At 28.2% G+C, this 12,709-nt stretch overlaps 3 protein-coding genes across 20 annotated transcripts in view; all 3 read right to left on the reverse strand.

Annotated features, from left to right (window-relative positions):
• The window catches only part of LOC126842282 (zinc finger protein 501-like), a 123,318-nt gene that overhangs the window by 94,219 nt on the left and 16,390 nt on the right, over positions 1-12,709 (reverse strand). For 6 of the 17 annotated variants that reach the window (XR_007686306.1, XM_050579205.1, XM_050579206.1 and 3 more), the window contains one exon: positions 6,194-6,338. The exons of 5 other annotated variants lie outside the window; for them this stretch is intronic. Coding sequence is in view for 6 of the 12 variants with exons in the window: in XM_050579205.1 (XP_050435162.1) it covers positions 6,194-6,338 (145 nt within the window). In the remaining 6 variants the exon portion in view is untranslated. Of the gene's footprint in view, positions 1-6,193; positions 6,339-6,642; positions 6,735-6,827; positions 6,928-12,709 lie in introns of those variants that run through there. 6 more of the 17 variants (XM_050579164.1, XM_050579190.1, XM_050579169.1 and 3 more) reach the window with 5 other exon arrangements.
• Positions 1-12,709, reverse strand: part of LOC126842287 (zinc finger protein 888-like) — a 71,274-nt gene that overhangs the window by 36,595 nt on the left and 21,970 nt on the right. Inside the window, exon 3 of the mRNA XM_050579208.1 lies at positions 12,277-12,311. Coding sequence (XP_050435165.1) covers positions 12,277-12,311 — 35 coding nt within the window. The remainder of the gene's footprint in view (positions 1-12,276; positions 12,312-12,709) is intronic.
• The window catches only part of LOC126842292 (zinc finger protein 888-like), a 25,278-nt gene continuing 15,279 nt past the window's right edge, over positions 2,711-12,709 (reverse strand). For both annotated transcript variants that reach the window (XM_050579222.1, XM_050579223.1), the window contains one exon: positions 2,711-3,906. In XM_050579222.1, the coding sequence (XP_050435179.1) occupies positions 2,905-3,777 (873 nt within the window). In that variant the 5' untranslated portion in view covers positions 3,778-3,906 and the 3' untranslated portion in view covers positions 2,711-2,904. The remainder of the gene's footprint in view (positions 3,907-12,709) is intronic.

Consider the following 12,709-nt stretch of genomic DNA (forward strand, 5'->3'; position numbering starts at 1 on the left):
TTCAGTTGAACTCAGAGTAACTGATGCTTGACGTTGTGAATTCCACTCTATTGTACAAGGTCCCGCAACAAATAAATGTTCCGAAGTAGATCTTCGTGTTTGAATGTCGCCGGCATAATCCGAATCGCTGTAGACACTCAAAAATAAATTATCATCTGATTTATAACACAAACCATAATCTAATGTATGTTTAACATAACGCATTATACGCTTGACCATTTGCCAGTGTGCATTTGTAGGTTTTGCAAGAAAACGACTTGCATAATTAAGTGTAAACGCTAAATCCGGTCTTGTTACTTGTGACAGAAATAACAGTGACCCTACTGCTTGTCTATAAAAATTATTACCTGGCTGTAATGCCTGCGTATCTGTGTTATCGAATGACGTGTCTGTTCGAGATATGGGGACAGAAACTTCTTTAGAATTATTCATATTAAATCTTTCAATAATATTATTTGCATACTTGGCCTGATGAATGAATAATGAACCATCATTTTGTTTCTCTATTGACATACCTAGGAAATTATCTAAATCTCCTTGTGTGATTTGAAACTCTTGTTGTAAACTTGAAATGAGTTCTTGTGATTTTGCAATACTGTTTGAAGCAATTAAACCATCATCGACGAATATAGCTAAAATAACTATTTCATTATTATTATGATTTATATACACACATGGATCTGAATCAGTTGGATTAAGATTATATTTTTCTAGAAAATGTCTAAATCTAAAATTCCAATTTCTTGGTGATTGTTTTAATCCGTACAAACAGTTACGTAATCTACATACTCACCCGAGTTGTCATTAAAACCCAATGGTTGATCGATGTAAAATTCTTCATCTCATTCTCCATGAAGAAATGCCGTTTTCAGGTCGAATTGTTTGAGTTCAAGTTTCTTAGCCGCAGAAACCGCTAATATTGTACGTATGCTTTCATATCGGCATACTGGACTAAAAACTTCTCCAAAATCTACGCCTGGTTTTTGTCTTGACCCGTTAACCACCAAACGCGCCTTAAATCTCTCGACTTGACCATTTACATTGTACTTAATTTTAAATACCCACATATTGTTTAAAACACTTTTATTTATCGGTCTGTCGACAAGTTCCCACGTTTTATTTTCAGTTAATGACTTAAGCTCGTCATTCATTCTCGTCATGCATCTAACTTTTGACGTTTTTCCTTGGGTACATGTACATACACTTTAGTTCCAAAAACTCTTAAGTGACTTATGTCAGGCAATTTATTATAATACAACTCATATAGATTTTTATTATTAATTGAGCTTTTACCTGTGAGATTCAAAGTATAATTAGCGTATGATATACTTTCTGCCCATAATGATAAATCCATATTTCTGGAATATAAAATTGATCGACCAGCCTCCACCAACGTACGATTTTCGCGTTCTGAAGAATTCTGTTGTGGTGTGTAGGCTATTGTTTTCTGATGACGGATTCCATACTTGATAAATATTCCTAAAACCTGTTTATTAACAAACTCTCCGCCGTTGTCCGAACGTATTGCTATTATTTTATTACCTGTCTCATTTTTAAAACATTTAATAAACAATTCAAGTTTGTCTTTAACTTCATTTTTATGTTTTAAGAAATATACAGTTCTAAAGTGTGAAAAATCATCTTTAAAAACAAGATAATATTTTGACCCGCCTAGAGAATCTGTCTGGAAAGGTCCACAAAGATCAGTAAATATTAATTCTCCCACTTTTTGTGATTTGTCCGTACGACTTTGAAATGATTTTCTACTATGTTTACCCATAATACATGCCTCGCATGTGAAGTTATTGTCACTCTACACCTTAATATTATGTTTAAGTAAACAACTTCTTACGTAACCAATTTTAGTATTAGTATTACTAATATTAAATGTACAACGCATCATTTTTAAGAATTAATTTTATTGATTTTACATGACATATAATGATCTACTATTAAGGCAATTTTTATTTGATCGAGTTACCTAAACTTATCCTATAAAATACAATGTAACGTTCACGTTTATTAGAATATGGACAATAAACATCCAAGTGCCATAAGATTTGAAGATTAAAAAGTGTACTCTATCTAAAGTCTCTTACTTAAACTCGAAAATATCTTAATTATGCAGAAGTGTTCTGAAATCATTTTTAAATAATATTAACATATGCTATATAATTATAACAGTTTATTGGTAATATTTATTTACACAGTTTTCGATTTAAGCACATATTTGTTCATTTTAGTCAAGAATAAAAAGTAAACTTATATGGGTACATATGTTTCTACCAATTAACACTAAATGTAAATACTAAATACATTGGTATCTATTGGTAAAGTTTTCAGTCTTAAGTTACTCAATTTAACAGTAAAACTAAATTGCCAAATTATATAACATGTTGAGTACACGTTAAAAACGTATAAAACACATTGGTTTCACTAAATACCTTTGTGCAAGTGTGTATGATAATAATCAGTTATAATATTTAATAATGATAAGAAAACTAATAAAAATATAATATATCTGATATAAATCCTAAGTAAAAAATTTGCAAAAAATTAACAAATCGATTTTTGAAAAACTATTTTGAAACTGCCAAATAGCCACGTGAGGTTTATGAATCTATGCGCCGTGTGCTTTTGCTTGAAGACTTTTGAGAGAATCTTGGCGACCATATGATTTATCACAGACTGAGCATTTGTGTCGTAACCCACCAATATGTATACGTGCATGTCTCTTAAGGTGATATTGTTGAATGAACGGTTTTCCACAGACAACGCATTTAAATGGTTTCTCGCCGGTATGTGTTCTTTCATGAGTGTTGAGTGAAGACTGGACACCAAATGTTTTTTCACAGCAATTGCATTTAAAAGGTTTAACTCCGGTGTGTATGCGTTCATGAGTTTTTAGGTGAGCTTGTCTACCAAATGTTTTTTCACAGACATTGCATTTGAAAGGTTTTTCTCCGGTGTGTGTTCTTTTATGAGTTTTGAGGTTACATTGTCTATTAAAACATTTTTCACAGACATCGCATTAAAGGGTTTCTCTCCGGTGTGTATGCGTTCATGAGCTTTGAGGTGATATTGTAGAACAAATGTTTTTTTACAGATATCGCATTTAAAAGGTTTCTCGCCATTATGTATACGTGTATGTCTCTTGAGATCAGAATGTTGAATGAAGGTTTTTTCACAGACATCGCATTTAAACGGTTTTTCACCAGTATGTATGCGTTCATGAGCTTTGAGGTGATGTTGTCTACCAAACGTTTTTTTACAGACATCGCATTTAAACGGATTCTCGCCGGTATGAATACGTGCATGGTACTTGAGATGAATTTGTCGTTTGAATGTTTTTTCACAGACAACGCATTTATATGGTTTCTCATCGGTATGTACACGTGCATGTCTCTTGAGATCAGAATATTGAATGGAGGTTTTTTCACAGACAACGCATTTATAAGGTTTCTCACCAGTATGTATGCGTTCATGAATCTTGAGGTGAGATATCTGACCAAATCTTTTTATACAGTCATCGCATTTATAGGGTTTCTCGCCAGTATGTATGCGCCAGTGTCTTCTCAGGTTTGATTTTGATGAAAAAGTTTTCACACAAATACCACAATTAAATAGACCATATTTGTTTTGAGTATACTTTTTGATTCTGCTGTTACGATGATTGACTTTATTTTTTTGAGGTGCTTTCTTTTCAATGGAAGTACTAGAATGTGATTTCGCAATATGCCGGATTATATTACTTTTGGTTATAAACTCCTTTGACATATATTGCAGTCGAACCGACGTAATTTGTGTATGTTTTTCTCAGAATCGTTTTCTATAGTTTTGTTCAAACTGCAATCCATGGTTTTTGTATTGTTTGAGGTATCGGTCGCTTTACACGGAAAATTAATACTGCAACATGTATGGAACATAATAGATTAATTTAAGACAAATATATTTTGATATTATACAGCAAGTATTAATATTACTAATATTAAATGTACAACGTATCATTTTTAAGAATTAATTTTATTGATTTTACATGACATACAATAATCTACTATTAAGGCAATTTTATTTGATTGAGTAGCCTAAACTTATCCTATAAAATACAATGTAACGTTCACATTTGTTAAAATAAGGATAATAAACGTCAGAATAACATAACATTTAAAATCTAGAAAGTCTACTATGTTTTTAGTCTACTTTTACATTGAGTACCTTGAGACTTTTTAATGACCGACTTCTTTTAACCCTTAACTCGGCAGAAATAAAAGTTTCACATTGAACGACTAAACTTAATTTTTAACATGGATATGGCTTTTGGATCGGGGACATTAAAAAAATCTTTGCGTGTGGCGCTATTAAGAGGATGTTTTGTAAATGAAAGAGCTGATAAATAATTTTTAATGTCTGGCTAAAAATTAGAGATATTATAGATAAGATAAGATATAAAATATACGATATTGTAGATACAAACTTAGAGATAAAATATTAGAAATAAAATATAAGAGATAAGAAACGAGACATATCCATATAATAAATACCTCCTTGAAAAGAAAACAAAATGTATCTAATTAATAATTATTTTTAAAAAGTTTTAAGTATTTTACTATGAGGACATTACTTAAAGTCTATTTCATTAAAATTTTCTGTTCAACTTTTATATTTTATTTATGATAATTAAAAAATGTATTTAATAAAAATTAAACAAAACCCCATTACTTATTACATAATTTTTTTTATAACTGTTAACATTAAGTATTTATTTTAAAAAATCACACCTTTTTTTTTTTCATGTGTCGATGTATCGACGTGGATAGCGTGGAAACTAACAGTTTTTTTTTACTATTTAATACCCGTAGAGATCATTTTTGAAATTTTTTTTTTTAATGAACATCTTTTTTATTATAGCGTATATCTTAAGATAGACCACCTCATTGAATAATTCAATAGATGTATCATTAAATTTACACTACTTCATCGACCTATTAAGAAAAAAAACAATAATGCTATCTTACTTAATAGTTTATGATTTTGTAGAGAAGATATTAATTATTATACTATATTTATATATATATATATATATTTATATATTAAAAATTATATGTAATCGCTTCATTTTTTTCATTTTTTTTCTTCATTTTTTGATACTTTGATTTAAAATTATATTGATAAAAGGCAGATGCGGTTTTAATTAAAATAATATATTATTATATTAACAAGCAGTTCCTAATATAAGTTTAATAATAGCGAAACGCTAACATCGATACCACTGATGGGTTTATGGAGGAGGATAACATAATTACAAAAGTATTAAAGTTTTGTTCAAGAAAAACAAAATGGTAATAAAAATAACCTTACTCATAATTATTGTCGACTTCATTCTTTACTAAACACTTATTTGTTGTAGAAATTTCATTGTTTATGAACTGCATATCAGACGGTTTAGTTTCATTGACTTCAAACGATTTTTCCAACAACTCTTCTTCTGTTTCATCATTTTCAGGTTTAATTTTCAATATATTAAACCGCTTCAAAACTCTATAATTGACATTTAACATTAGTTGTAATTCTGTGCCATATATGCTAAGAGGTTTAATAGGACAACTAAATGCACAATTTCAACTATTTTATTTAGTAACAAATATAGTCTACTAATGATATAATAAAGATAATTTAGTTTACATTCTAAACTCGAAGATTAATCATATTATAAATTTTAAAAAAATTAGATAGCCTAATCTATTCATAAAAAATGTCTATTTAACTTAAATGAAATTTCTGATAGTAAAAAAACATGAATTTTAATATATAGTTTTTGTAATAAAAAATGACATTTATTCGCATTTTTTTTAACTTAATAAAAAAATGAAAAATAATTGTAAAAATGTTTTCTATATATTTATATAAATAACTCGGTAAGTATCGTACAAAACTTACGCTAACATAATGTGGTGCTGCAGACAACATACCCACAAATTAAATGTTTACAATTTTTTTTTTTTTTTAATATTTTAATGGATTTTTATATTGATAAGAGGTAGATGTAGTTTTAAAACAATCAAACTAATATTAAATGAACAATTGGCTCCTAAAATAAGTTTAATGTTAGCGAAACTCTTATATTGATACCATCAGGCACATGTTTTAATAGTTTTGTTCAAGATAAAAAAAAAGGTAATAAATATCGCCTTACTCATAAGTATCATCGACTTCATTCTTAACCAAATACTCCTCTGTTGTAGATATTTCATTGGTTTTGAACAGCACATCTAACGGTTTTGGTTTAACGTCTCCGAACGTTTTTTCAACAGAGTATTCTTCTGCATCGTCATTTTCAGGTTAATTTTGAACATATTATACAGCTTCAAAACTCTATAATTGACAAATTACAAGCATGACTTATAGGTAAGAAGCTAACACAATAAAGATCAAAGCTAGACGATTGCCCATTTTGCCAACTAGATTAATTAAAAAGGGTGTTGATCCCATATTACTCTACTCAACTCCGGATAAATAATAAGTAACAAGCCACCAAATAAATTATGATTCTTTTTATTCAAAAGCAGTGTTTTAAGTCCGCGGCAGACAGTAAACACGGCAATAATGTATATAAATTAGAAATACAAAACAATAGGTACTCACACAACGTAGAACCGTAATCCGCTTTCCAGGGCTGCTACTGAAAACTTATAATAAACTATTGACATGCAAGACAAAACTCAATTGTAACGCAACTTGAAATGAAATAAAGAAACACAACGCAGTACGTTAGATGTTTATCACAGAATTCGACCAAGTAATTATGATTAAAATCTAGATATTCTCACGAAGCGGGGCCGTGGCGACAATACAGAAAACCAATTGTACCTAGGGCGCTCAATCTAATTGTTTCACTAGTTTGATTCACAGAACTTCAGCACAGTGTACAAATATTAAACTTAATAAAAAATCAAAACTTTTATTTCAATTGTGATTTTAATTCAAACTGCACAGTGCACGATACAACGCAGAAATTGTATGGATAGATTTGTGATAGTGTGCGTTTGTTTAATAACGAGTGATTGCCACAGATGGAGGTACTTTGTAGCGTGAGGGTAAACTGTCGTGCATTTTAAGAGGCCAATAAATTAAATTCCAAACTCTTGTATCAAAGCTTTTTAAAGGAAATAACACAATAAAACCTTTTTTTTCCCAAATGCATTATTTAAAAACTATAAACAATTATACTATATTTCTAAAAGTCTTTAACCATTAGACTGTATTAGTCTAAGTGAAATATCCTTTTCATTTTAACTACACTGCCTTAAACGAGCCTCAACATAGACATAGTAATTTAACAACCCGTCAAAGTAAATATATCACTATCAAAGAGGCGGATAGCCGATGTCTTAGACGAACATGTTTAGCCACGTCAAAATGGTGCATGCCCAAACAAAAGTGGCACTTGCGAAAAGTTCTTTAAACATAGACGATATTTGACGAACACTTAAACAGATTGTTTATTATAGCCATATAATTTATCCATTTACATAATCTTTTAAAATTCCAATATTATAGTAATTATTTGAAAAAAATGTTTATAAAAAATCCAATATAAATCTCAATATAAAACTAATGTTGTTACTCTCAAACACGGTATTATGTTTTCATGGGAACTAATCACACATATATATTGAACAAAATTATTTAATAATAAACGTATATATTGAAGTAGGCATATTCTCCTCTATTTCCCGAATGACATTTATTAATAATGGTCAGGTTTGGTTTACTGTCGTTCAAACTTAATAATTCTTCGAATTAAAAAACGAAAAACTTATTCTAAAAAATATGAATGAAACTAACATAATATAATCATAGTTGACGGAATAATAATACATTTTATTTTGAATTTTAAACATGGTCCACATAATTCAACGCATAAAAATAAACAAATATTTTAAATTAAAAATCAATTTTAAAATACAAATTAACATATACTATAAACAATTTTTCTTAAAAACCATCAGTAACTAAAAAAGACTACTAACATTTTATAATAAAAAATAAGAATAGTAACAATATTTTTTAGCATATTGTGTGTGTAGATTGTTAAAATTAAAAAATTCATTATAATAATGTACAGTGTACGAAAACGCAGAAATTGTATGGACAGATTTGTGATAGTGTGCGTTGGCTTGATAACGAGTGATTGCCACAGATGGAGGTACTTTGTAGCGTGAAGGTAAACTGTCGTGCATTTTAGGAGGCAAATAAATTAAATTCCAAACTCTTGTATCAAAGCTTATTAAAAGAAATAACACAATAAAACCTTTTTTTTTTCAAATACTTCTATATTTTACGATTTAACAACACTAAACAATTATACTATATTTCTAAAAGTGTTTAACTATTAGACTGTATTAGTCTTAGTGAAATATACTTTTTATTTTAACTACGTTGTCTTAAATGAGCCTCAACAAAGGCGGTGTATTTTAACAACCCGTCAAATTAAATATGTCACAATCAAAGAGGCGGATAGCCGATGTCTTAGACGAACATGTTGAGCCACGTCAAAATGGTGCATGCCCAAACAGAAGTGGCACTTACGAATAGTTCTTCAAACATAGACGATATTTGACGAACTCTTGAACAGATTGTTTATTATAGTCATATTATTTATCCATTTACATAAATCTTTTAAAATTCCAATATTATAGTAATTATTTGAAAATTTTTTTTTTAAAAAATCCAATATAAGTCTCAATATAAAACTAATATTATTACTCTCAAACATGGTATTATGTTTTCTTGGAAACTAATCACACAAATATATTAAACAAAATTATTTTTACTAATTATTTAATAATAAACGTATATATTGAAGTAGGCATATTCTCCTTACTTTCCCGAATGACATTTATTAATAATGGTCAGGTTCAATCTTAATAATTCATCGAATTAAAAAAACGAAAAACTTATTCTAAAAATATGAATGAAACTAACATAATGTAATCATAATTGACGAAATAATAAAATATTTTATTTTGATTTTAAACACGGTTCGCATAATTCAACGCTCAAAAATTAACAAATATTTTAAATTAAAAATCAATTTTAAAATACAAATTAACATATATTATAAACCATTCTCTTCAAAACCATTTGTAACTAAAAAGACTACTAACATTTTATAATAAAAAATAAGAATAGTAACAATATTTTTTAGCATATTGTGTGTGTAGATTATGAAAATTAAAAAATACATTATAAAAATATAAATACTAAATAATTCATGTGATCCGTCGAAAAAATAAATTAAAAACTAATACTTATGTTATTGATCTGTTAAACGATAGTAATAAATTAAATATTATAAGAAAACTAATAAAAGTATACTAACTCTGAAATAAATCGTAAGTAAAAAAAATTGCAAAATAATAACAAATCGATTTTGAAAAACTGCCAAATAGTCACGTAAGGTTTATGAATCTATGAGCCGTGTGCTTTTGCTTGATGCCTTTTGAGAGTATCTTGGCGACCATATGATTTGTCACAGGCTGAGCATTTGTATCGTACCCCACCAATATGTATGCGTTCATGAATTATGAGATAGGACTTTAAACTGAATGTTTTTTCACAGACATCGCATTTAAATGGTTTCTCGTCGGTATGTGTTCTTTCATGAACTTTGAGGTTAGATTGTATATTAAAACATTTTTCACAGACATCGCATTTAAAGGGTTTCTCTTCGGTATGAATACGTGCATGGTTCTTGAGATGAGTTTGTTGACTGAATGTTTTTTCACAGACAACGCATTTAAACGGTTTCTCGCCGGTATGAATACGTGCATGTCTCTTGAGAGCAGATTGATGACTGAATGTTTTTTCACAGACATCGCATTTAAATGGTTTCTCGCCGGTATGAATACGTGTATGTCTCTTGAGAGCAGATTGATGACTGAATGTTTTTTCACAGACATCGCACTTAAAAGGTTTCTCGGCGGTGTGTATGCGTTCATGAGTTTTGAGGTGAGATTGGTCGCAATTGGACTGTGTTTTACACGAAAAATGAATACTGCAACACGTTTGAAACAAAACAAATTAATTTAAGAAAAATATATTTTGATGTTATACAGCAAGTTTTAATATTAAATATACAACGCATCCTTTTTAAGAATTAATTTGATTAATTTTAGATGACATACAAAAGTCTTCTTTACTCAATTTTTATTTGATCGAGTTGCCTAAACTTATTCTACATAATACATGTAACGTTCACATTTATTAGAATATGGACAATAAACATCCGAGTGCCATAAGATTTAAAACTTAAAAAGTGTACTCTATCTAAAGTCCACTTTTACATTGAGTACCTTGAGACTTTTTATGACCGACGTCTTTTAATCTTAAACTTGACAGAAATAATAATAAATTCTCATAAACGACTAAACTATATTTTTGACATGGATATGTCTTTTGGCTTAGGGACATTAAGAAAATGCTTGAATGACGCTGAACGCTACCGAGGGAAATGTGTGCGTGTGGCGCGATTAAGCGGATGTTTTGTGAATGAAACAGCTGATAAATAATTTTTAATGTCTGGCTAAAAATTAGAGATATGCGATTAGAGATATTATAGATAAGATATAAAATGTACGATATTGTAGATACAAAATGTAGAGATATAATATTAGAAATAAAATATGAGAGATAAGAAACGAGACATATCCATATAATAAATACCTCTTTGTAAAGAAAATGTAACTAATTAATAATATTTTTATAAAGTTTTAAGTATTTTACTATGAGGACATTACTTATAGTCTATTTCATTAAAATTTTCTATCAACTTTTAATTTTTATTTATGATAATTAAAAAATGTATTTAATAAAAATTAAACTAAACCCCATTAATACATTATTTTTTTTTTATAACTGTTAACATTAAGATTTTATTTTAAAAAATGACACCGGTTCGCATTTTTTTTTTATTTCAATGTATGAAAGTTTTCTATATATGTATATCAAAAAACCCTGTACTTCTTATGCCAACGCAAACGTACGCTAACATCATGCGATGCTGCAGATGTTGACCGGACATCAAACCCACAATTAAATGTTTTCACAATTTTGTTTTTTTGATACTTTGATTTAACATTATATTGATAAGAGGTAGATGCGGTTTAAAAAAAATATATTATTATATAAACAAGCAGTTCCTAATATAAGTTAAATAATAGCGAAACGCTAACATCGATACCACTGATGGGTTTATGGAGGAGGATAACATAATTACAAAAGTATTAATGTTTTGTTCAAGAAAAACAAAATGGTAATAAAAATAACCTTACTCATAATTATTGTCGACTTCATTCTTTACTATACACTTATTTGTTGTAGAAATTTCATTGTTTATGAACTTCATATCTAACGGTTTAGTATCAATGACTTCAAACGATTTTTCCAACAACTCTTCTTTTGTTTCATTATTTTCAGGTTTAATTTTCAATAAATTAAACCGCTTCAAAAATCTATAATTGACATTAAACATTAGTTGTATTTCTGTGCTATATATGCATAGAGGATTAGTAGGACAACTAAATTGAACAATTTTAATTATTTTATTTAGTAAGAAATAAAGTCTACTAATGATATAATAAAGATAATTTAATTTACATTCTAAATGCGAAAATTAATCATATAATAAATTCAAAAAAAATTAGATTAACTAATCTATTCATAAAAAATTTCTATTTAACATAAATGAAATTTTTGATAGTAAAAAAAACATGAATTTTAATATATAGTTTTTGTAATAAAAAATGACACTTATTCGCATTTTTTTTTAACTTAATAAAAGAATGAAAAATAATTGTAAAAATGTTTTCTATATATTTATATAAATAACTCGGTAAGTATCGTACAAAACTTACGCTAACATAATTTGGTGCTGCAGACAACACACCCACAAATAAAATGTTTACAAATTTGTTTTTTTTAATTTTTTAATGGATCTTTATATGGATAAGAGGTAGATGTAGTTTTAAATCAATCAATCTATTATTAAATGAACAATTGGCTCCTAAAATAAGTTTAATGTTAGCGAAACTCTTATATTGATACCATCAGGCACAAGTATTAATAGTTTTGTTCAAGATAAAAAAAAGTAATAAAAATCGCCTTACTCATAAGTATCATCCACTTCATTCTTTACCAAATAATCCTCTACTATAGATACTTCATTGTTTTTGAACAGCACATCAACGGAGTATTCTTCTGCATCGTCATTTTCAGGTTTAATATTCAACATATTATACCGTTTCAAAACTCTGTAATTGACATTGAACTTTAGTTGTTTTTCTGTACCACTTATGCAAAGAGGTTTAAATAGGACTACTAAATTGCAGTTTTAACTATTTTATTAAGTAACAAATAAAGTTATAATAATAATATAGTAAAGAATAATTTAGTTTACATTACTTGTAAAAACCACTGAGTTTTCAGTAGTATATTTTGTTCTTTTAAACATTTAAAACTTAATTTTAATTTACTCGAATTAGATAAATAACACAAAGCTACAAGCATGACTTATTGGTAAGAAGCTAACACAATAAAAATTAAAGCTAGACGATTGGCCATTTTGCCGACTAGATTACTTTAAAATGGTGTTGATCCCATATCACTCTACTCAACTCCGGATAAATAACTAACAAGCAACCAAATAAAA

Source organism: Adelges cooleyi, unplaced genomic scaffold, assembly GCF_023614345.1.
Source record: "Adelges cooleyi isolate 19-005CV unplaced genomic scaffold, UGA_ACOO_1.1 ACOO_flye_CR_arks_rails_tigmint_CR_PRNA_5, whole genome shotgun sequence".
NCBI classification, from domain to species: Eukaryota; Metazoa; Arthropoda; class Insecta; order Hemiptera; family Adelgidae; genus Adelges; species Adelges cooleyi.